General features: G+C 41.9%; 1 protein-coding gene across 2 annotated transcripts; it reads right to left on the reverse strand.

The window, feature by feature from the left end:
• Positions 1-1,317: 1,317 nt before the first annotated feature.
• On the reverse strand, positions 1,318-25,775 carry Ercc5 (ERCC excision repair 5, endonuclease). 2 transcript variants are annotated; one of them, XM_026400476.2, is made up of 15 exons: positions 24,988-25,775; positions 20,451-20,626; positions 19,090-19,205; positions 18,432-18,518; positions 17,266-17,326; positions 15,980-16,123; positions 13,892-14,099; positions 12,535-13,620; positions 9,934-10,166; positions 9,474-9,593; positions 9,129-9,342; positions 7,823-7,967; positions 4,110-4,310; positions 3,298-3,382; positions 1,318-1,942 (listed from the first exon to the last, which is right to left on the reverse strand). In XM_026400476.2, exons 1-15 carry the CDS (start codon positions 25,073-25,075, stop codon positions 1,382-1,384), a joined length of 3,525 nt encoding a protein of 1,174 aa, XP_026256261.2. In that variant the 5' UTR covers positions 25,076-25,775; the 3' UTR covers positions 1,318-1,381. The 2 variants fall into 2 exon arrangements, with proteins under 2 accessions (XP_026256261.2, XP_026256255.2); XM_026400470.2 differs by having other exon boundaries at positions 1,855-1,942; positions 3,298-3,372; positions 24,988-25,774.

A 25,775-nucleotide genomic window follows, 5' to 3' on the forward strand; every position in this document is an offset into this window, starting at 1 on the left:
CAACAACTTCCTCTGTTGACACGTCGACAGTAGAGTAAGAGAGAAGAAGCTCCAGCTCACCTAGACCATGTATAGGAAAGTCTCTGTTACAGTGACAGACTTTATATCAGCTAACACAATGGGAAATAAATTTGAATTATCTATTAAAGCCAACAAAATTAAAATATTTAGCACTGTTCTACCCACATGAATATGCAAAAACTCCCAATTACCAGTACCTTTGAAAAATACCAATGATATGAAAACATATTCCTGTCCTCACTGAAGTGTTCTGCTTCAAATACCTCTAGAGCAAAGAGGCATTAAGAAATGACTTGAGTTTATTGTGTAGACGTCATTGTCAATGTGAGAAGGAAGCTGCTAGAGAAGACTGCCAGAAGCAGAAGCCATATTTGAAATTAAGAAGAAACAATGAGCATAGAAAAGTAACAGCTGAAGTCCAAGTATGGAGAAGTTTGGTTGAACAGTAAACAAAGGACAGCCTAAAATCCTGAGGACTCATTGAAAAGTATCTGTTTGTATCTTATTTTCTTTGGTGAAGATTTTCAATTTGAAGGCCAAATGGTGGAAACAAGGAAAGATGGAAATATGAAAGATACCAGAAGGATTATGAACTTGGGAAGGCACATCTGAAGGTACCCTAGACTCAAAGTAGCAGGCAGTACTATCCATACATTGTTAGTACTAAGCAATCAGGAATCCAGGAGTAGCTCTTGCTGGAGATCTCCGCCTAGTAAACCTAAAGTAACCTAGGCTGACCACTGGACAAAGAGCTGTGCCAACAGTAGTCAACACCTAACGTGGACCCACCTACACTGGCTTGATGAACCCCTGAGCCACCCAATTTATTTACAGAGAAGTCAGCTTCTGACAACTGAAGTAGTGTAAAAGCAACATTACAGTGCAGAGGTTCCCATCATTAATGCTCACAGGAAGAACAAGCGCCTGAGTCAGGTTTCCTAATTAATTGCTAACATCACAGCAATCATGTTCTTCAAATATGCTCCAGCAGGGAGGGTCCCCCCTGCTATCATTTTAAGAAGAGCTTGAGGGAGAACAGCAAGCAGTGGGGAGAGGAATCTATTTCGTTCCTGGAGCTGCCACTATTTATTCCTAGACTGTACAGGCGTCTTTCTTCTCACCTAGGTATGAGTCAGAGGGGGCATTCTGAGAGGGGTGCTGGTCATGTAGATCCTTGGTTCCATTTTTCCTTATGTGGTCAGAAAGCACCAGACAGTGTAAGATACGGAATCAGGAAGAGAGAAAGAGGACACGGGACAAAGGTGACCCACGGACAATCTTTTTACAAACCACACACTGAAGTGCCAACACTTTTAATTTCATCGTGTCCCTCGCAGCCACAGAGAAGGCAGACTCTGAATCAGGTTTTCCTGGCTCTGGCCCTGCCACGTCTCGGCTTCCCTTTTCTCCTCCCAAACACGGGCCTGGCCGTCACCAGGGCGGCCCTGGCCCTCCGGCCCCGGTCCCCCTCGTCCTCGCTGGAGCTGCTGGAGCTGCTGGAGCTCACCCCGGCCTCCTGCACCGGGGCGCGGGGGTCCCTTGGCCGCTCTCCCCCAGCTCCTCTCCTGCGCCCGTCCCTCGGCGGAGAACCTCGGGCGTCCTCACCCGAAGAGGCGCCGGACTCCGAGAGGCCGCTCACCCCCAGAAACCCCCCGCATCCCTCGGGGCCTCCAGACTCCGACAGCCGCCTCCTCTTCAGGCTCGAGGCCTCCGGCGGCTCCTTGGGGAGGCTCCTCTTCTGGGCGCTGCCCTGGGCCTCGCCCCGCACCTCGCCCTCTCCGTCCACCTGGCTGGCCGCCTCTTCCCGTTCCTTCCTCAGCATGCACGTCACCGCCCGGTGCAGCCGCTGGCTCTTAAGGCGTTTGGCATCCTGCTTCTCCTGCTGAGCCAGTCTGAAGAAAGAATCGATCCGGAGCTGGGTCTAGAATAAAACCACAGCCGAATCAGACACATTCCCACACCATATCTACAAGCTCCGCCTTGACTGCTCACATTGGATTCCCACTTCAGAGAAGGCTAGTTTACATCTTCCAATTAATGACAGTGGATCTCGGCGATGTCTAAATGACACTGAAAGCAATATCTGCACTCACTCTGTCGACTCAGTCCTCAGTCCACATCTCCAACCACAAATCTCTTCTGAGATACTCAAAAAGAATCATCTTCTCCAGCAATAAAGTTTCATTGGGCTTGTTTCTCAGTCCTACGTCTCCTTCTCCTTAAAACATTATATAATCATATAGTACCTCCAGGAGGCAAGCTCACAGGATATACTAAGAGCTGTAAAAAGTATTCATGCCTTGGGAAGATACTCTTTAAAAATACTTACATGTGAGAAAAGTTTTAGGCTTAATGTCCATCACAACATTATTTACACTTTCCAAGTTTAGAGAAATAAACTTATATTAAGTTCAATAGTGGGAAAGGACAAAGTTCTACAACAAAATGTATCTCGAGCCGAGGAGCAACCAGTCAGTGAGAAACAGCACTCACTCTCAGCAGAGAAAGGTCTTCCAACAAACAAGAGGGATCCCCTGGAAATGCTCTTTACATCAGTTTTGCTTATTTTTTTTTCCAAAATTGACCAAACTTAATGGAAATTCACTCAATTATCTTAAATGATATTTTTTCATTTCTGCTAAACAGTGGATTTGAGAGTGTGCTTTGTGGATTGCTTCCGTGGCGAGCAAAGACTTGCTTTAAGTGAGCAAGAACACATGGACAGAGCAAGATCCACTCACCTGCCCAGAGGAAAGGGTCATTCAAGGCCTCTCCTCCTCCAGATCCTCTCTTACTGATATGCTATAATGACTGAGCTTCTACTATAAAGATCTATATAAAAATCATAAATTAAGAAGTGCTTATAACTGAGAAACCCTAATGACCAGAACTGTTCTGGATTGGACATTTCCTAAGCTTTTAAAAAATGACAATAACACCAAGAGGGTAATATTTTTAATCAGAAATGCTTAGTGAGAAATTGATTATTGTTTTTTTTCAAAGTCAGAATGAACATGAAAGGCCATCACAGTCCAGCACTAAGAGAGATATTGTGAAGTGAAGACTAAGTCCAATTATTCTTTTTCTATTTTCCTCTGTTCTTTACCTAAAACGATTGGCAGCTGTTGAAGAACAGCTAGTTAACTCTTTGGGTATGCATCATAAATGCATGTTGCATACCCAAAGAGTTAACTAGCTGTTCTTCAACAGTTGCCAATCAAAGCCCTACTAAGTTCACCCTTCAGTGTGAAATCAGGGAAAGAGCCACCTGATTACCTGCTGGACATCCAGTTGCTTTAATACCGGAAATAGAGATTCATCCGTTTTAGTCCTGTTCCATCCAAAATACCGCTGACAAAATATGCAGGCAGTTAAGATTATAAATGCTTTCAGAGGTACTTAACAAGTGATAATTAAAAGATCCAAAGAACTGACCCTTTATTCCCTTCCAAAAGATTTTCATATTTAAAACATTAATGATAAAAAGATAACAAATTATTCCAACATGATCATCTTGCAGTATGTTCTTTTCAATCCTGTAAGGCAGAAGAAACTCCACCCTCATTTTACGACATCAGCCTTTTGACTATGAAAAGTCTGACTTGGAATAAAATGTTTCAGATATCTTGTCTATGAAAGAAAAAAATAAACTGTAGCTAGATTAATTCTACTGTAACATTTTAAACATCAACTGAAATACTTAAATTTAAGTATACAAAATAGAAAACAGCAATAAAAAGGACAAAATTATGTGAGGCTGGGATGCAGCTCGGTGGCAGAGAGAGCACTTGCCCAGCACTCGTGAGGCCCCGGGTTCAAGCCCAGCACCACACACACACACAAAAAATCATCCTCATCTTTCCTATTTTTTCAAAATAAATAGTACTTAAGTATGTGTTCATGTCTATGAATGCTATCATGGCTTATCTGAAAGAAGATCCTCTTTAATACTGAGAGGGAAAAAGGAACTAAAAGGAGGGTTTCAAGTGAATGTGATATCAGGGGAAAATGATCCCAGTTCTGTTCAAAAGTTTAACAAGCCTTACTAGGGCTCAATGTCCCTTATGTTTGCAGAGATTCAAGGATACTCTCTAATTTTGTCAAGATCCGGTTTCCCCCACAGAAAGGAGCCCTTTGAGTCATCCACCACAGGTCTGAGGTAAGCATCCGCAACCGCTGGGTTAGGGAAACCAGGTGTGAGTTGCAATTTCCGTAGTTTTTTCTTCACTTTGGTGTCATAAGGATTGGGTCTTATCTTCTTATTTTTTTGAGCTTCATGCCACCACTCTCTATAAGGTAAAGAAAATATTTATAAAGTAATGAGACAGTGTAGTGCATACACTGGGGGTAAAGAACTGAAGGTAGAGTTCAGAAATGGAAAACTCAAATCCTAACTCCAGTGCAAAGTGAATGATGTATAGAACACTAATTGTATTGCTTTCAGTATTATTAACCACGAGGAATAGTGATAGGGAACATTTATTAAATGATGTCTCTGTACTTGGTACTGTTCAATATTTTATCTACCCAATAATCAACCATACAAGCAGAGTCCTATCATCAGCCTCACCTAAAGAAGAAACTGAACTCAGAAAGAAGAAACTTGCTCAAGATTTGTAGTTGGAAGTGAAAAGCCTCTCCCAGAGCCTTCATGCATAATTACACTAACACACAATTTCTCCAGGTCTCCTTCTCAGTAGTAAAATGAAGCAACGTATCTGTATTTTCACCTCTAACAAAATGCATCGATGAATATAAGAGTATTCAATAAAAGGTGAAAATGCCAAGAACATGATAAATTTTATAGTTGAAAAACATAAGTCAACAAAAAGCATCCTATCATTTCTTTTCCCAGAGGGGAACATATAATGGAAAAAGGTCAACAGATATTAAAAATAATAAATAATAATACAAAATATTACTTTCTTGTGTGATAAGCAATGTTCTAAGCAAAGATATGGCTATTTTTTCTTTATATTTTATCCATTTTTCAATTTTTTCCATTCTAATACTCATCTATTATTTCTTGAACTCATCCATTGTGGTTAAAGAAAGCCACATTTTTTTTTTACATTCTTTCCATAAAAATGTAGGACTGGGGGAGGTTCTGGGGAATTAAATTTATTGAATTATACGCATGTATGAAAATTCTACAATAAAGCCCAATATTCTGTATAATTAATATGTACCTATGAAAAGAAAGAAAGAAGTGGGGCCAGATGCTCTGGGACTGGCTGGCCAGGGTAACAGACAGGAAGTAACACTGTGCTGGGCTAGGAGGATATCCTTTCCACTTTCCTCTTCCTGCCTCTTGGAACATTTGCTCTTGGAAGCAGCCACCAGGCTTTGAGGAAGCCAGTCTCATGAGCAGGTCCAGATGGAGTGGGTGCAAAGCCCCACCCACAGCTTTGTCTGGACTCCCAGTGACAGTAAGACCACCTGGTCAACGTGTGTGTCAGCTATTTAAACAGATCCTTGAGCCCAGATGAGCTGTTCAAACAACATGGAGCAGAAACAAAACATACCCAGGAAGCTGACTAAACTTTAGATTCATGAGCAAAATCAATGACTTTTGCCATTTGAAGCCCCTGAGATTACAAGGTAGTTTGTACTGCAACAGCAGAACACCAGGAAAAATAAACAGCATAAAGTTAAAAACATAAAAATAACCCTCACCAATCCATGGACTCAATGGAACACACCTGTCCCCTGACCCACAAAAAAGCAAAACCAAAACCAAAAAACACTGCTTCTCCCACTTACTGGTGTTGGGAACTAATTCATGGAGTGGTATCAGCCTTCGGTCCACCTCATGACACACGAGTGCCATCTATTGTTGAAAAGACTAACTGCAGTCTTCCTTGAATCAAAACACACACACACACACACACACACACACACACACACAAATAATTAATAATAATCGTCATCTATCTTCATCACTTTTATAACACTGTTTCTGAGGGTGTCCTGGGGAAATGCCCACGAGCCTGCCACCACTGCTTCACTTTTGAATTTTCATCATGACTGCCAGATAGGAGAATGTGCTCAGCACACTGGGCTCATGGAGCCAAAAAGACCACTACTCCTTAAGCAAGAGGGCCAGACACTTAACTGTGGCATCTGTCAATCAGAGTGGCTGTGGGAGGAGAGCAGGGCGTAGTGACACCTGTGACGAAACTGAAGGACTGGTGTGTAGGAGAGAAGCAGCTGCTGCGCCAGCTCAGCTGCTGTGGGACGATTAGGGAACCATCTCCCCAAAGAGAAGCTAAATTTTCTTGTGAAATCGCCCCAGATTCAAATGTTGGTAGCCAGTTCAAAAATTGAGGCTCTATTAAAGTACACAGAGAGTAGGCCAAACCAGAATCAGTTGACTACACACGGCCTGCTGGCCCAGAATAGCTCCACTTTAAAGAATGATTGACTAGCCAGGGTCTGGTTAGGAGATGATGAGAACAGAAAAGCACGGTCGCACACTCAGCTCCACTGGCCTCCCACCACTCCTCCTCATTAACTCTGCATCGTCCTAAACCTCTGAGTCAGGCAGGGACCAGGCTGCTCCCATCTTGTCTTTAAGCAGCTAGAAGATCAAAGACAGAAACTGCTAAAGCTGACTCTAAGTATATAACACAGTTTCAACCTGGTTTAAAAAAGTAATCACAATGTACGTTGAGTATAATGTGCATAGAAAAGTTTAAAATATATAAAGCAAAATATTTAAAGTAGGTCCTTTTTAATCCACACTTTACAAATTGTTATGTATTTATTTCATTTGTATAATAAAGTTACTTGGCATTTTTTTCCAAGTTATTTACCTATCATGAAATATGAGTGACCTAGTAACTTAACCCTGGTACATAAATTTCATCAACAATAAGAAAAATATGGGAAGAGAGATAAAGAAAGCATTAATAAGATACACTGGTGTGTGTGGTAAGTCTGAATATAGGCCAGCAGTCAGTACTACAATTTCTTATTTCATCCAGTGACTCTGATCACTGGTTCTCCAGACCAGAACCTCCCACATTTTCCAACCACAGGACAGAGGAGATATAACTGTAGAGAATACGAAATCAAATTGCTACCAAGGCCAGAAGACGCCATCACGTCTTGTGATTATGCTAGACACCACAGAACTAGTCACTTCAGGGGTGACTTTTATGGTGTGTGCAAACTGTCTCTTCTTTCTTTTTTTTCTTCTTCTTTTGCAGTGCTGGGGCCCCATGCGTAAACTAGTCCAATGCTCTTCCGCTGAGCTATGGCCCCAAGAAAGAACTACTTTCACAGATGTGCTGATGACTCCTACCATCTCAGAGTCACCAGAACTAACAGCTGAACGGCACGACTCTGGGCTCTAGACCAAATGAGATTGCACAACTGGACATACCACAGAATTCGCAAGGAGAGGCACAGGACAGCCACCTGGAGGCCTCAGAACACTGAACACACAGTGCAAGCACCTTTGCTCCTCACACCCCAAGGGCACGGGAAGCCCCTCAGGCAGTGACTTGCTCATCCTTCATATCCCCAAGGCCTGCAGCATCTAACGATTCAATAAATACTTGAATGGACAAAATGGCTTGTACACTCCTCCCCTGGGACCAGGAGAAAGAAGCCTGGTGCCACTCAAGAAGGAAACTGACTCTGATCTCATGAGGACTCCAGGGGATCAACGGGCACCTCGTGCTAGTCTCTCAGTCCACAGTGATCTGTGACAGCTCATGACTTGAGAAAAAGTTCCATTTGCTAGAATGGGTATTTATACAAACATCTGAACTAAAGAACTGTAGAAAGAACTTACGAGAATTTTAGGAGAGGTTCCAGGCCACGTCCAGGGAATTCATTGAGAATCTCCATGGCTGTTACACAGCCTACAGTCGGTATTCCTTCAGTGTAATCACTTCCAAGCAAATAGGCCAAGTTTATTAATTTGTTCCGGTCTAATCCTACAAGAGTAGCAATTTTAATTTAAATATTTATTTTATAACATTTATAAACATAATCACATAAATTACATAATTTACATAAATGTTATATAAATGTTACATACACACACATATACACACACACTCAACAGCCAAAGATATCTCCTTTTATTATCTGAAATAGATTTTTTAAAATGGCATTCTGTTCAGATTTTTAAAGTTTCTCTGTTCTCACAGCTTCGAATTCCCTCTACATGCTAACCTTTGAATTTAACTATCTAGCCTGGCTGTCTCTGAACCACAGTTGCAAATATTCAACTACAAACTCTGTATCTCCACTTGGGGATCCCATGGGCATATCAAATTTGACACATTCCAGCCTGAACTCTTCCCTCTCCCAGTTCCACTCCTCTTCCTAGTCTCCCTCATCCTGTTAATGGTGGGTCCACACCACAGGCTGCTTGGTACCTTGTTCCTCTCCTCTCCCCTCCCACACCAGCTGGCCCACACTCCCTCCTCCAGCATACCACAATGGCCTTGACCCAGGTCTCTCCGTACTCTCCCACCACGGAAACTCTTCCCACTCCTGCTAGCCTCCTAGGAGGGGACTTGTGCCTCAGGGCCTCTGCACTTGCTAGTCCCTTTGAGCACTTATCACCAAGTGCTCCTCTAAAGCACTTGCAGGTCTCCTTCAGGCCCCTAAGGCTACCTATAAATACAGTTTCTCCAAACTGTCAATAACTTATACATTTGCTCATTATCTGTTTCTCCTACTAGACTGCTTCATTCCATCTCCCTATCAAGAATAACTGGCATTCAGGGATCACTTGATGTGGTATTTGCAGAAAGAGTAACCAATACCAGGAACACCAGCGTGGGCCATGGGCAGGAGTCACTCCACCCGATTCCTCTCTCCTACCCTGGTTCACTCTGGAGAGCTAATGACTAGTCAACTAACCAGGTCAGATGATTAAGCTCAGAAAAAAACTAAACATACCAGGACTTTGATTGAAGTCCAGTTTTCAAAATCCTATTTCTCCACTTAAGTAAAAGATCTCTTATATGAAAACTTGTATGCACCTAACCATTTCCATTAAGGCATCAAATTAGTTCCCTGGAAAGAAAACAATTCATAAGGCAAATAGCAAAGGTAAATTTCAGAAATCTACTCTGAGGTCTTACCTAATTGGTTGTGAAAGTCCACATATTGGTAATATTCTACATATTTGTTTTTATTGAAAAAGTTCTTATAGACATGCCGTGCTCCAAACAGCCAGATGTCACTATCATCAGTGATGGTTCCAGAAGTCTGGTCGGTGAGGTCCAGGATGGCACACTGCGCCTCCGCCTCCATGGGAGCCTCGATGTAGGGAATGCCAAACAGGCGCAGGAGCTCCTGCAATCAGACACAACAGCCCTGGGGAAATGCACCCAGGCCGCAGCCAGAGGGAGCAGCGCAACCACACGCCATCCAGCCTTCCCTGGGGTCTAAGGAAGGGATGCGGATGCCCCAGCCAAGGAACACACCTGGCTTTCCAGGAACATCTGTCCCGTCACAGTGGCAGCCATCCGCTCTTGCTGCTGCTTCTGAGCTTTCAGTGAATTCTGTTGTGCTAAGAGGTTGCTCTCCAGGGTTTCCAGCTCCTCCTATAGAATCATTTTTCATTTGCAGATAATTATATTAATAATCCAATTAAGTTCATTTGTTACAAAAAGCCTGCATTTAGTCTGACTGAAAATATCAACAACCTTCTTCTCTTCATGAAGCATTCCACATAGATTTCTGAGCAAGACTATAATACCTGAGCTCCCACACTGTCATAAGAAAAGCAGAGTCTATCCCAGACAGTAATCTAGATAGAAAAGAAGCCATCAACAAGAAGATTCATTGCAATCAGCTAATAAATTTTCATCCAACAACTCTTAAAACTCAAAAGCTACTGAGGTCAGCTTCTTAGCAATAAGTTGAAACATGCTGCATTATTACCAAGTTGATATCTTGCCATTCATCCAGGGAGTCTTCTGCTTGCTTTTCAGCTTCTTTGCGTGGGTCAGTATCAGAGTCCTCGCCTTCTACGTTGTCCTGTAGGAGGCTCTGGGTGCCACCAGGGGCTTCTTCCTCCTCAGTTCCTCTTGGCTCCTCTTCACTTTGTTCAGAGGGAGGTTCAGAAGCTTCAAGTTCATCATCACTTGTCACATTCTGCACTTCAATGAAGCTTCCTGTACCAAAATAACAGGGTCACTTCATCTGCAACCGGAACATGGAAATTATCCTGAAACCATCAACACCTTTCTGAAGAACCCTGAAAACATTGTCTCCAAAGAGAAAATCTGAGTTTAGTAGAATACATGCAATTAATGTTACTGTTAAACAAACTCAATCACAAATGCCTGTAACTTCAAAACAAGCCTTTTCAATTAGATAGACTTGTCTTTGAAGGTAGGAATCAAACTCTAAGATTTGCATATTAGATTAATCAACTGTTATATGTCCTAAGTTAACTAATATTGTTTTTAAAATTCAAAAGGAGTCTGGGGTTGTGTCAGTGGTAGAGCACTTGCCTAGCAAGTGTGAGGCACTGGGTTCGATCCCCAGCACCACATAAAAAATAAATAAACAAGATAAAGGTATAAAAAATATTTTTAAAAAAAAATTCAAAAAGAAAAATTATCAAGTATAGCTTGTTAAATATGACTTTATGCCATTTCACTATGAAAAGAGTAAATAAAGCTGAAAGAATCTTGGGTAATACTCAGAGAAATAGTTCTTTCTCTTCCACATTCCTTTCCTCTTCTCTTGTTATTTTTTCTTAATAAATATATATTGGTTCCATTCCTTGCTTTCAGGGGAGGGGGCTTGCACGTATTTGTGTGAGGAAACAATCAGGACAGAGAGGACCAGACCGAGGAGGAGCCAGAGGTAAGGGGAGATCATTGTAGATAAAGAAAGAAATAGCAGATAGGTAAATATATTGAAGATAATGGGAGGAAGTTTCTCACTGTTAAGAAAATGATAGGGGCATGAGGCACTGGGTTCGATCCCCAGCACCACATAAAAATAAACTAACAAAAAATGTCCATCTACAACTAAAAAATATTTTTAAAAAAGAAAATTATAAAGACAGGGGAGGTTAAAATAAACCCTGGATGTTGGGAATTACAGATATCAGTGTGAACACCTGGGTCTTAATACAAAGATAGACCCAGAAATAAATACAGATGTGTGCACACATGCATCTGTGTATGTATACGTAAATGTAGCTCCAGGCTCTGATGCTGAGGGAAACAGTGAGCACTCTGCACCCAGCCATGCTTTCTAAACATCATGCTCCCTGAAAGAAGAAGGGGTCTTTGGTGAGAAGATCAGGGTCAGGGCATGAGTACAACACAAGCAAAAAAATAAACTGTCAGAGTATCAGATTGTGACTCACTGAATAAAGCCAGAATCCAGGAGGCCACTCAGAAAAAAAAATAAAAATAAATGAGGGAGTAGAGACAGATCTTCCTTATAGTAGGGTGCCCACTGATAAATATACAAGGAATGAGGCAGTTAGAAAGCCCCATTTGGTAATTATCATAGCTACAATTTACACAGATAAAGTTATCAACGGATACAAAAACAAGTGTCTACACCTGTGTTCAAGTGCACTGTACTTATTAATCTCAACTGGGAAATCATGAGTTTAGAATGTAGAGGTCCAACAGACACCAGGACACAAGGTGAGAGTGTATGTGTATGAAGATCTTCGTCATGCAGGGTTTGGTTTATAAAGTTACGTGAACACTAAATTGGCAAAAAGAGGGTCATTGCTCCTGCAGGGAAATATGTGTATCTATATGAACTTGTTGCACATACACTTTGGTCCTACTAAACAACCCATCTTGGCAGATTACATTTTCTCCATTTTATAACAAGGAACGAGGTTCAGAAGTGTTGGGTGGCTTCCCCAAGGTGGCCCTACTCACAAGTTCTGAAGTTGGGATGCAAAACCCTAATGCTGCAGCTGCTTCCACTACACTGCCACCCCACTGTTCCCACCCTCTGGCCTTCTCTGCAGGAGCTCTGAATCAAGGCAGATCTCATTGGGGGATAGTGTGGCGATAGAAATCCCCACACCCTGCAATGCTGGCAAAGGACACTAAGTACTGACTCTATAGAGTTACAAATAATTTTATACAAATGTAGCATCTACACATAATGAGCACCAGCAGCATATAAGTGCATACAGAAATAGACACATATATCATATCCATGGGGAGAAAGCCTAACAACAGTGGCAGACAAAGTAAGAAATAATAAAACAAATACAAAGTGCTTGTCACTGAGGTACTGGCAAAGGAGCCTGAGAGCTAAAGGAAAACCCCAGCTCTGCCTTCTCCCTCTAGGGCACTACCCCCACTTTATAGCCAACAGTGATGGAGCTTTGCAAAGCAGGACGGATGAGGACGCAGTCCCAGCTGTGAGTCCCTGCAAAGTCATTTCACCTCTTTCTGGTTTCTCATCTGTAAAAAGTGGGAACGGGGCTACGCTAAGGGGCCTCTCAGCTCCCACCCCACCTTTGCCACTCAGAAATAGCACAGCGCTTACCATCAGATTCACTTTCTTCAGACTCCATCTCCACTGGTTCCAAGGAATTCAGGACTGACACTAGCTCCTGGCCCGCGGGTGTAGTTATCTCGCATTCCTGGGTGGATTTTGGGAAATCCTTGCGCTCTGCAGCATTTAAGGGCACGGCATTTTCTAGGTTACCTACTGCCTCTGAAGGGACACTTACTATGTCCCTCCTTTCTTGTAAAGTGCTGATGCCAGCGACCTCAGCAGGCTTTGCTCCAGCTTCTCTTTCATCATCGCTTGACAAAGCAGAATCATATCCACTCTGGGAAGGGCCAGGACCTGCCTGCAGCTCGAGCTCCTCAGCATGTGCTTCGCTCCTGGGTTCAGAAGCTGTGCTTGTGGGAGGTGTCTGTGTCAGTTCCTGTCCCAGGGGGAGCCCAGGCCTGTCACTGTGTGGAAGAGGACCCTTCCTAGCCTTATCTGTGGACTCACTGTTCATCTGAGAGACTCCCTTCTCCATGTGAGTGAGGGGCATGTGTTCTTCTGGAACTTCAGACTTACTGCCTTGACTAACTACAGTGCTCAACAAACAAGCTGAGTCTGTCAGCTCCTCTCCACTGCCAGGGCTGGCCCCGGGCTCCTCCAGGAAGTGCACGCTGGCTGGAGGGGGGCCCGTGGTGAGCAGCCCTGCTCCCCCTTCTCTCACTTTAGGCCCTTCAGCATGCTCTTTGCCGGGGCTGTCTCTAAGCAGCGTCCTCACTACTGGCCCTCCTGCCTGCATGCTGTCCCCGGCACTCACTCCCACATTTTCGTCATCATCAAGAGCTCTCTGAATGGCCAAGAGGGTCCGTGGTGATACGGAGCCTTGGTCTGGAGCAGCACCCCTCTTGCTATGCTGCTTTGGGGCTCCATTCTCAGGCTCCTCTTCGGAGCTACTGCCCAGCATGGCGGCTTGCAGAGCTAGCAGTGTTCTTGGAGAAGGAGGGGTGGCATCAGGTTCTTTCTCTGGCTTTGGGTTTTCACAGGGAGATGACTTCATGTCAAAAGAAATGTTGTGCATTTTGCTGGAAGAAGGAAGAGACTCCAAACCCACATCTTCCACTTTCTTAGTTTGAACACCTTAAGAAAAAGTAAAACACTTCTCACCACATAGTTCACAGTGTGACCATATACTTCTAGAAAGATGAACGAGACATCATTGGTTCCCATAAATGAAGTTACAATTTTTGCTAAGCAGCAATTAATTTTTAGCTAATAGATTAGTTAATCAGCAAATTAGTTAATTTTAAACTGGGTTGGCTTTGGGTTCATTCATTTATAGCTGCATAAGCAAGACCTCAGTATCATTATCCAGGACCGGTAGTTTACTGAACTCAGAACCACTACATACCTTTTATCAAGATGTAGTGTGAAGTGTCCTCAGAGACCACTCTCCTCGATTCTACCTCCTTCAGAAAACCCCCTTCTTCTTCATACTGCTTCTGGATCTGTCCTGAGTGCTGTTGATTCATTTCTTTCTGGACATTTTCTATGTGCTGGTTTAGATAGTTTTTTTTAAGCAAGCCTTTGAGTTGGTACTGTGAAAAGTCATTGGACTCCTAGAGGCAAAATTAACAAATAAAATTACCGTTTTACATTTAATACAGACACTATTCCACCTTTTCCCCCAAAAGGGGACAAAGAATAATTGCCCGTTTTAATTAGTGGTAGTTTCATATTTTACAAATACATTGGTTTATTTTACAATATTGTAACATATTTAAAAATAAAAACTGACACTAGGACAGACTATAACTGCCTTTAAAAAATAATCTTTAAAACAAAAGAATTAAGCAAAAAAATAGAGAAATTATGGGTATTGTCACAATTTAATCAAAAATATTTATTGAGTATACACATAACAATCTTGGTCATGGCTTAACACATAATCTAGAATGCAAGTGCCCAACACTGTCCTTGGCCCACAGAAGACATACACCATGAGTCACAGCAATCACAGTTATTAAGAGTAATAGTAAAATTTACAAAGCTTTCCTGTAAAGGGCATTCTTCTATACACTTTGATATAAACCATCTCAATTTCTTCTCACAATCACCCTATGAGACATTATTTCCCTTCTGCAAATGAGGTTAAGTAACTTGCCCAGAGGCACATGGCTAATAAGTAGTAGATATGGGATCCAAAGCAGACAGATTTACAAAATTGAGCTACTACTATTACTATTAGTACTACTGCTCACCCTCACAACTAGCATCAACATCACCTTTACACAACATGCAGGTGATACAAAACCCGGAAGACTCAGAACATCTCTGTTCCATCAAAACAAGAGATGGAACAAGCTGCTATTCCACACCACCTTTCAGTACTGCACCCAAGACGCTGCCCTAAGGAGGAGAGGAGGAGCAGGTAAGGAAGAACTGCGTCCTATTTCCTCAAGTACTACGGAGATCCTGTGTGAAATAAAATGCCTGATACACACAAGGGACCCAAATATTTTTCCCTGAAATAAAAATAAATTTACTTCTGTACACCCAAAGACCCAAGCATCTCATTTCTTGGCACCTCAGTACTTTCCCATCTTCACATCCCACATGGGAAAACAGAAGAAAGTGAAAGGAAAAGAAACATATCCTGCCCTTTTCCTACTTCTCATGTCAATTGAAGAAGTACTCAAAATCTGCAGAAAACTTTTTTTTAAAAAATTACTATGTCCCTCAGTAGGGATAATGTCACAAGATTTGCTTCTGTCCTGCAGTGGGCAAAAGAAGAACTATGGAATTGTAACTAATGCCCATTTCACCTCTGCATTGTTTCAATAATGTTGTTCTTTGCTTGGTGAATTCATTTTTTTTCCCTCAGAGATAATGTTTAATCTCATCAATTTTGCATTCTATGCCAGATAGATATTCAGGTTACATACTTAGAGAATGTACTTTCCATTAAGAGTATAAAACAAGATTATTGGTTGCAATTTACAAAGAGAAGGTAACTGTGAGAATTTACTAATCTTTTCTTCATCATTAAATATACATGTTCTTAAACAACAAAAATACTTGTTTTATGCTAAAACTATGGATTGAGTCACAACTGTGCAAACAGTTATAATGGATTGTAACATTTACTTTAAGATGGAAAATTTATAACACAGATGTTACTCTCAGACTCCAAACCAGCATTAGAATGGAATTCTAAACTTAATGTAACTATTTCCCCTTAATATGTTAATTACAGAATATTTGAAGAAGCTCAAATGACAAAGGAAAAAAAAATTGCCCATTGTGTCACTGCCCAGGGACAATGTCACGACAGCCTGTTGCATTTCCTTCCTGTCCTTTTCAACTCTATTACCAGAAATTAACATATAATTTCAGTATTGCTTATCAAATTTCTCTTCTTTCTAATAAAAAGTTCTGCTGATGTTTTTCTATTCTAAATATTAACATATTACTGTATACTAATATCTATGTCACTCACCTCTGGCATTGCTTCAAACAACGTTCTTCTCCGCTTGGTAAATTCTTTCATATCTGTCAAGATTTCATGCTTTACTTCCGGGGGTAGGCTGGTGAAGTCCTCAGACTCAATATCTATTGAGTGAGGATTATGGAAGAACTCTTCCTGAAAAGAGTAAAATATAACACAATGAAATTTACATTTCATACACTTAGTTCAATTCACTGTTATAATCAAATGAATGTGGTTATCAAAGAATGTTATCTGCTTTACTAGGAAACTTGAGAATATGTTCATTTTAAAAACTTTTATATACAGTATGACTTGAATTTATAAAAACATTATTCATTAAAATATGTGCAGTGAGAATGTTAAAACACATCCAGATTCATTGACATTCTTGTCTAATTCTCTTCTTAAATAGGCACTGGCCCTAGGAACTGACTTCTAATAGAAAGTGGTAGAAAGATACTATATAACTTCCAAAGCTTGGTTAGAAAGACAGCAAAGTTCCTGCCTGGAACATTTTTTTTTTGGGGGGTGGGGGGGAATACTTGTCCTTGGAACACAGCTACCATGCTAGGAAAAAGCCCAGGCCATGTGAAGGCCACACACAGGTGTTCTGGTGGCCAGCCTCAGTGAGGTCTATCTGACAGCCAGCGTCAACAACTGGACATACAAGTCCAGCCCTGGCTGTAGACTGACCTTTACCTACGTGGTGGGCTCCAAGAGAGCAGTACCTAAATGAGCAGATCAACACCCAGACCAAGACAGAATGTGAAAATGCCCACTTCTATACCAAATTACATGATAACAGATAACTAGAAAGTAGGCAGACATGCACACAAACAAGTGCATATACACACGTACATTTGGTGCATACTCGCACACCCAAATACAAATACAGGTATTCAACCAGATGGGGTGGGGAACGTGATCTACAATATACCAAAATGTTACTCCAAGTTAGTCCAGATGGTATGCTCTCTATATTCTACACAGGCACGTATTACTATTTATTGATTGGTCATTTGATTGGCTATAAAGAAAATAGCTATTTTGGACAAACAGATATATATAATGGCAATTCCATACATGTGTATATGGGCGAGTTTGTATTTATACACACACATAAATGCACAAATATGTACATATATGCATATAAATACACACAATAAAAAGGGAATCTGTATTTACTTACTTTTTTCAGGGACTTGGATTAATATACAATAACTAATCAATAGTATTTTCATGTTACTCATTTCAAATAACAAAATACATTCTGAATTTCAGAATTATTTAAATACCTGTAATGCTTGTTTCTGATCCATTCTTTCTTGCCACTCTTTTTCATCTTCTTCTTCTGAACTGAAAGTCAAACACATATTTACAAAACCTAAGATCATTTTGAAGCCTAAAGATTTACTGAGTGCAAGATGCTGCAACATCTTGGGCAACAATAGCAAATAAGCCACCAAGACCTGGGCGCCAGGGGCCGCACTGTCTGGTGGGGAGCACAGGAAAGTCGGCAACCACAACATGACCTCAAAGCCTGCACCGTGAGGGAAGGGCAGGCTGCTGAAGGTGTACCCAGGAGAGTCATCTCAGTCCCATTTGGGGAGCCGTGAAAACTGTCCACGTCTCCTAAATTACACTGGCTGGATTCAGCCACTAGTAAATGTGGTGTCCAGTTGTGGGGTACAGAGATTCATGGAGGGAAGTTTTCCAGACACAAGAACTAAGCTTTAGAACTATCTAAAAACAAGAGAAAGAAAGCCTGCCTGTGGCCAGTGTGACGGCCAGAAGATGAAGCTGGAGCAGTGTGATTAAGGGTTGACGTTTATCCTCAAGAAATAGACAGAAGTGCTTTAAGTAAGGAAATGACCTGGGCTCAGCCCCTGCTGCCTTGTCTCTTGGGAATGGGGGCTAAGGACGAAAATAAGCCACAAGACTACTAGTCCTCCACCTACACACCAAACACAGAAGCTGCAGGAGGCGAACAGGCTACCAGAAGAGGAGGGGCTCACAGAGAGCACTGAAAGGCACAGTCCCAGAACACAGGTCAGCAGGACAAGTGATCTGACCTCAGGGCTGAGAAGCGAGCACACCAAAGTGCACAGTGCCCCCTGGACTGAGCAGCAAGGGTGTGACATGTGGTATCTCAGCACATGGTGAGAGACGAAGCAGTGGCGAGAGCGCGTCAAGCAAAGTGTAAGAGAACCAAAATGCTTTCTTCCAACTTATAAATCCAGTGCTAGCAAAGGCTCTTCAGTATGCAAAAGAGCATCAGATCTCCAAAGCACAAAGACAAGTCAGAAAATGACAAACCTGGATTTTGGAACACATTCTGAAGGGTATAGAGAAGGTTAACTAATAAATCCCCACATGCCTTATCATGTAGGTAAAACATAAAGTTTTACTATCTCAATACCACAATCACTAAAGTAATATTCTTAAATAATTAAATACTTACCTATGTTTTTCTTCCTCTTGTAAAGGTGGCAAAACGTAGATGTCATCCTCTCTTCGAACTTGTGTAAGACTGGGTAATGCTTCATTTCTGAAAAGCAAACATAACTCTGTAAACAGAGAACATATAAAAACGTATTCTGAGTTGGTCATCTTCCCACACTGCCTACCAAGCCTGCTCAAAGGCAGGGGCTCTCCCCCTCCTGGCGGGCTCTCCAGCATGGTGGGAGCTAAATACAGCCCAGAGGAAAGAAGGAGACTCTCAGGGGCTCCTCAGCCTTGGCCACAGCCCACCCACAGTCAGAAGATGGAGCTTTATTAAGAACCAAGTAGGGCTAGGCCGGCAGCTCTGTGACAGAGCACTTGCCCAGCACAGGAGGGGCCTGGAGCTCAACCCTGGCACCACAAAATCAATGAATGAATGAATGAAATGTAAGCCCTGTGGCCCTCCCAGCCTTTGCTCATTAGCAATGCTGATTCTCCTGGAAGTGGAAGGTTCACCAATTCAAACTATCAGAACCAAGGACATTCTACTTATCCCTCTCATTTCACTCTCTATTTTCTGTTGAGAATTAAAGTTAGAGAATGAGAACCCTAGGAAAGCAATACAAAAGTGAAACATTTTTAATTAATCTCCCAAATCACTGTAATTCCCCTCTTGCCTTTTGCTGCGGAAGGCGGTTTTGATAGCCTGTCTTTTCAAAAATGTTTTCAGAAGCTTCTCTGTAGTTTTTCTGGAGTCACTGGAGGCCAAATCCTTCCTCTGCCTTCTTTTTGCCTATGAAAAGCAAGGACATAAGATTCCACACAGAGTTATCAGTCTATTAAGAACATTTCTGTGATTTTTTTTTCCCATAAAATTTGGCTTGTCTGAGTTTTGAGATGACAGCTGTTCCAGTGTCTCCTCCAGTGAGCACCCTCAGGTTTCCACTGCGTGAAGGGCACCCAGAGCTTCCACCTATTACTTATATTGGGGGAATTATTTGTTACTTTCAGGCGCTTTTAAATGTCTTTTAATATGGCCCAAGATGCCTAAAACTTGATATGTAATCAAATAAATGTTTCCCAAAATGAATGACAACATTAATTCTTTAAAATGCTGTTATGCCAGAAACAATTTTCGATATTACTTTTTTATAAAAATGCATTACTTGTATGTAACTCTGCCTCTCAACATCCAAGATTCTGTCAGAAGAAATCCTAAAATGTACAGAAACATCTTAAAAGGAAAATCCAACTAGGGATAAATGAAACAATCTCTGTGCTTATGGTTGAAATAGGCAGGAATAGCAAAGATATCCTCTTTTCCTTTCTAATCTTTCCAAAAAAGGACTTGACACAGAGTATGGCAAACTAAAACATTCAGGTCTAGACATGTATACAGAGTTAACAAATGTGCTCAAGCATTATGAATTTATGAATCCTCACTTCTACTCTATATCCTCACTTGGATAATAATTTGTCTGACATGATTATAAACTGATAAGCTGGCATTTTCTACATATAAAAGTCATATAAATTATTATTATTATTTGGATTGCTTGAAATTTTTTTAAACTACTTTCAGAACAATAAGGAAAATCATTGTCAATCTTTTATATCAGGCCCAAATTCCTCCCTGGATAATCCACTTCATCACCACCTTCAACCACACCACACTGCGGCCTCCTGAGACCAGATCCACCTTTAAAAGAAGGCGTGGTACCAATCTCACTTTCAGGGAAATCTTAAACAGGTTTTCCTTAAGGTTCTGAGCAATGGTAGCATAGTGGGAATAAATGTGGAATACCTAAACAGATACTCTAAAGATAAAACTCTCAAGTTCAATAATTCTAGTAGTTCTAGTTAAATTTTATCATCCTACCATGATGTACTATAATAAACCATTCTTTAAAAAAGAAAAACTTGCTTGTTTGTTAAAGATGAATTCTAAAATGTAGTTGAAATTAAATTGGTTATATGTCAAAATAAGTCTTGGTATCTAAAAATTCTAAAAAGAAAATAAAATTAGAAGATAACTTACCAAAGTCTGCTTCTTCAACAGTGGAGCATCCCCATCAAACACAAAAATAGGGCGAATTCGAAAAAATAAGAGTTTGCAGAGCCGATGAAACAAAGTGAGAAGATGGGCATTCTCTATGGCGTTCCCATGGCGATCCCGGGCTCCTTTAAGCGCCTGGTTGAGCCAAATGCTGATATCTGAGAGGATTGTTAAAGGAAAGTGTTCTGGAATGTCCTCCTCATCCTCACAAATTCAGCCTCCTATACCTGGTAATACCAAGCACTGAACACCAAGATCACCACTCATCTGAGATTTTAAAACGTCTGGCCCTGACGAGATCTCACAAGAACACTTAACTTTTACTTCGACCTGTTACTATTGTTCACATACTTAATTTTTATACCATTCAAAGACAGACATGTTTTTAAAAAAGAGAAATTATATCCTATCTGATTCAATTATATATGTCAAGATCATTGTACTATCATGTGTAACTAAGTAAAACAAATTAAAAAAAAAAAAAAGAATTCCATTTCCAGGCACTCATCCCCAGGAAGCATCATGGCTTAACAAGATTCATTTACAAGAATACTTGTATATAGCAAGGAAAATGCGAAGAGCAATTCAAAAGCTTTCCAACAGTTTTTTTAAAAAAAGAGTTCTTTTTAAAATCGTGACATATGGATCTGCTAAAATACCAAGGAGCTCTTAAAAATGGAAACTGAAGAAGCATGTTTAGTGACAAGAAAGACAGTTACAAATACTACTACAGGAAACATACAGGTAACAAAAATATATGCACTATGATCCCATTTACAATACCTATAATGTTAAACATAAAAATCTAGAAAGTCATTCACCAAAATATTAAATAGCAGCTATTGTGGCTAAAACCAAATTTACGTTTTCTTCTTGGAGACTTCATTTAAATTTTCCAACAAATGTGCCTTTTTAAAAAAATTTTTTTTTAGTTGTAGATGGACACAATACTTTATTTTATTTATTTATATGTGATGCTAAGGATCAAACCCAGGGCTTCACACATGTTAGGTGAGCGCTCTACCACTGAGCCACAACCCCAGCCCTCACAAATGCACCTTTGAAAATGCACTTTGTACTTGTCCATAGAGTGGCCCAGCACCCTGCTGCCTTCCTGCTCTCATTCTCTCGGCCAGCTCGTCCACCTCACCACGGAGGAGCTTTCTTTGACCTTTCCTAGGCCTTCTTCCCTCTTGTGTGCACCACTCCGCGGGCCACCTCGGCCACACATCACACACCAGACACCTAGTTGGCACCCCCACCTGATGCCTCACAGACATTTCCAGCTGAATTCCATGTGTCCACCAGGCCACTGAGGCCCCTGCCTCGGTGACTGCCACTCCTATTCACCAGAGAGAACTCCAGGTGTCCTCCCAAGTACTCCTCCAACCATTGACAGATTCTACCAATCCCACCTTCTAGTGCACCTTCAAAGTGCATTTGGATCTCAGCCACAACAATTAAAGCCCCCTGAGGCTCCCCATTGCCTTTAGGATCCAAAGTTCTCCCCATGACCTACAAAAGGCTTGAATCTGGCCTCTGCTCATTTCTCCCATCACATTTTAAGCCACTAAGTTCCTTCCTACCTCAAGGGCCTTCTCACATACTCTTTCCTCTTCCTCTGAGTTTCCCCCTCTCTGTTTTGTTACCATCTCAGTCTATGATTCCCCTCCCCAGCCTAGATTAAGACCTCCTGTTACACATCCCTATTTAAAAATGCATTATTATGTGGCAGAAATTCTTCTATGCAGCACTGGACAGTTTCTGCCCTTATGGAGTTTACAATGTAGTGGAGGAAAGCAGAGCCTATGAGCGCCACACTCATCTAAAGCACGCCTCTGTGCACTACACTCCCTTCCACACAGCCTATCAGAGTGAAAATAAGTATCTACTATTAAATGAGCTGAGCAGTTTAGTATTTAAGTGAATGTACAGGGCCTAACTTTTACAACCATAAAAAAAAAAAAACTTAGGCTCATCAACAATTACCTAACTAAATGCTATGCAACAAAACAGCTAGTGCCCAGCACACCATGGTTTTATTTATTCCTGTAACATCAGTGCTGCCGTGGGCTGGGCATACACAAGGCTCTAGGGAGGTGCATCAAGTGATACAGTTGTGAAGAAAACAGATGTGGTCCCTATCTCTGAGAAACTTAAATCCAAACAAGGGACACAGACAAATAAATAAATAATGGACATGTAACAACTTGGGTTGTTGGTGAGCACCAAGGAAGAAACAGAGCAGAACAAATGGACCCGAGTGACCAGGGCTGAGGGTTAGGATTAGAGAAGGCTTCTGAAGAAGACACAGAGACCTGAATGGAGGAGAGAACAGGCCAAACACAATGCCCTAGGGCCAAAGACTCTTAAATACCCAAGGCCCACACGGCAGAAGGGATGGTGGGACTGATGTGCAAGCATCACAAACAGCCACTGGATGACTTTCAGAACCCTGAGGATCTCGCTGGGGAACACGAGAATGAACTACAGGGAAACCAGTTAAATTAGCTGTAACAGCTCACCGGGACAGCAGGCAGCTGTGGCAGAGACTATGGGAAGTGGTCAGGCCTAGACCCATCTTGGAGGCAGGACTCAGTGATGACTTAGAGCCACACTGTACTGAATAACTATGTCTGCTTGCTACACTGTTGTACGGAATTACCTGTCTGCATAGTAAGTTTATTCTCAACTTTATGATCAGACAAAATCTAATTTCAGATTATTGACTCTCATTCATGCTCTTAAAACTGGATATGAAGCTTTTGAAATATAGATTACTAAACTCCATATGCCTAAAATACTGAATCATAGAGACTAGATGGGGTTTTTTCGTACTTTTAAATTTATCAAGGATAGTGTCAATCCTCAGCCAGTGTTAAGAGCTTTTCAGCTGGAAATTCTTAGAGAAGAAATACATAGAATCAGACAAGCTGAAAATATTTGCATGACTTGTCTAATTTCAGAAAGCTATGTCAGGCAAAATTAAACTTCTCCAAGGGGTAGAAAAGTTAAGATCTATAGCAAATCCAAAAATCATTTCATGTTAAAAACCCAAAGAACCAATAACATTTAAAAAGAACAACAACTTAAAAAATGTCCTTAGTTATAGAGTTAGGTGAGTTAATTTTGAAGTAATCCCCATTAGTATGCATAGCATAGAGTGTAGTAACTTCATAATACACTTACATGCACTTTACAAATGTTAAGGTCCATAATAAAAAAGAAAAAAAATTAAACTGCTGATTGTATATTATTTAACAGCCATTTAAATCACATAAATAAACCAGACATTCAACTATTCAGATGGTTCAAAACCACTTTATTTAGAGACCCAAGAACAAACTACGAACCTGGTATAATTGTGAATAAGTTCTTTATTAACAAAAAATAAATAAAATATATATCTCAGATGTCTGAATTATTCTGAAGATAAATAAAAATCAATTATACAAGCTATCAAGTACTGTATATGAGGTTATCATTGTAACTAGGCTGACAGTCCTCTTTAGCTAAATGATTAGTTCTTCAAAAGAGCCTAAAATAAAAATGACTTCATATTCCAAATGGGCCTCTTTGAGCCATCTGCAAACATATAATCTAAATTACATGGTTTACCTTTCCTTCCTTTGATGTCCTACAAAATTAGAAATGTGACCTTGGTGTTTCATATCAGTAGTTCTAGAAAATCTTAATCTTTTAAAAGGATTTAACTATAAAATGACCTAAATCTTTGCTGACGTTTTAAGGGTGCCTGACAGCGAAAACCATCTTTTCATCCACTCGTAGGCCATCTTCAGAATGCACTTACACCGAGAAACCACTGGGGGGCAGCAGAGCGCGGCTGCTTTAAAACAAAAAAACTTCCTTCTCCCCAACTCAAGGGTCCCTGAACAAAAGCTTTTAAGCTGAGCCTTCAATGCGGATGTATTTAAATATTATCCACTAGGGAAAACGAGGTGATTATCTCATTATGTTCTTAAAGTCATCAGCGTTCCTCTTCATACAAGGGCTTCTTCCTGGTCCTCCAGGAGGACACTGGTCTAAGGTCTCCGCGGCTCCGGGGAGGGAACAGGTACGGGATCAAGGCCACACTACTGAGCGAACACAAGGGTCCAAATCGTAAAACCAGCATCACGTTTTCATAATGAAAAAAAAAATCAAAAATTCCAAAGACACGACATCAGCCAAATATGCACACAAGCCACTGTCACGGGGAGTGGGAGGGAAAGCGTTCACTGCGCACTTGCGAAAACTCTTCCAATGTTGTAACAGGGACTCCTGCTTCCAAACACCCTGACTTAAGGAGCCGCCGATTCAAAACAAAAGGGTCAGACCACCTGGTCGCACACGCCTCCTCCTTCAGTAACGCGAACGGAACTAGACTCCGAAGAGGAGAAGACGCGAAGGGGTGGGATGCGCCATGCCGACCTCCCACCCACGACACCACTTTAGATCTGCAGAAACTTCGCCAAGTTCACCTGCACTTGGCAGCAGAGCCACCGAGAGCGAAGGATACCCACAGCGAGGACTTTCCCCTCCAGGGCCTCGGGGCTGACCTGCCGCCCCGAGCACTCCAGCAGCTTCCAGAGCCCCTGGACTCCCATGGGGCAGGCGCGTCCGGGGTCGGCCTGTTACTCCAGCTCTTCTACAAGTCAGGTGACGCCACCTCCCGGAACCCAGGGAGCCAGCTGCCACTCAGGAGCGGAAAACCATTCGAAAGCCCACGTTTCCCGGGGAACTGGCCTGAGAGCGCACCAGGAAGGGGAACCCACGCCAGAACACTTCCTGGCGGCTGACACCTCCTCCCGGAAGAGAGCGGTCGGGGAACGGTTCGCGTTGGCGTAGAGCAGGGCCTTGACTTGTCAGGGCTTTATCCCAAATGTTTGCATTCCGATGGAAGACCGGGGTAGGCGACCAGAGACGACGTGACAAACGACAGAAGGCATAACTCGGATTCTGCTAGCTGTGCTTGGGTGGGTCTGTAATTTCACAAGAAATGGTGCCTTCTCAGCTTCCTTCTCACAGAATGCGTGGGGCGGAAGTCCCGCCCTCGTCCATGACGTCAATTTACTGCGTCCACTGCACTCCGGAAGCGAGGGAGCGTTTCCGCCCCAGTGTTTGGGTCTAGGTGCTCTCTTGGGTGCCATGGTCTTCAAGTGTGGCCACAAAACTGTTTTTGCGGGTGGCGACTTTATGTGATTTTTCAGCACCCGTTTCTCCCCCAGTGAGCCTCCAGTTGTGCAGAATCCATGTGGTTGTGGTGTTTTGGGGCAGGATTTGTACAATAGCGTGTAGTAACTAGAG

Source organism: Urocitellus parryii, chromosome 2 (assembly GCF_045843805.1).
Source record: "Urocitellus parryii isolate mUroPar1 chromosome 2, mUroPar1.hap1, whole genome shotgun sequence".
Taxonomy (NCBI): domain Eukaryota; kingdom Metazoa; phylum Chordata; class Mammalia; order Rodentia; family Sciuridae; genus Urocitellus; species Urocitellus parryii.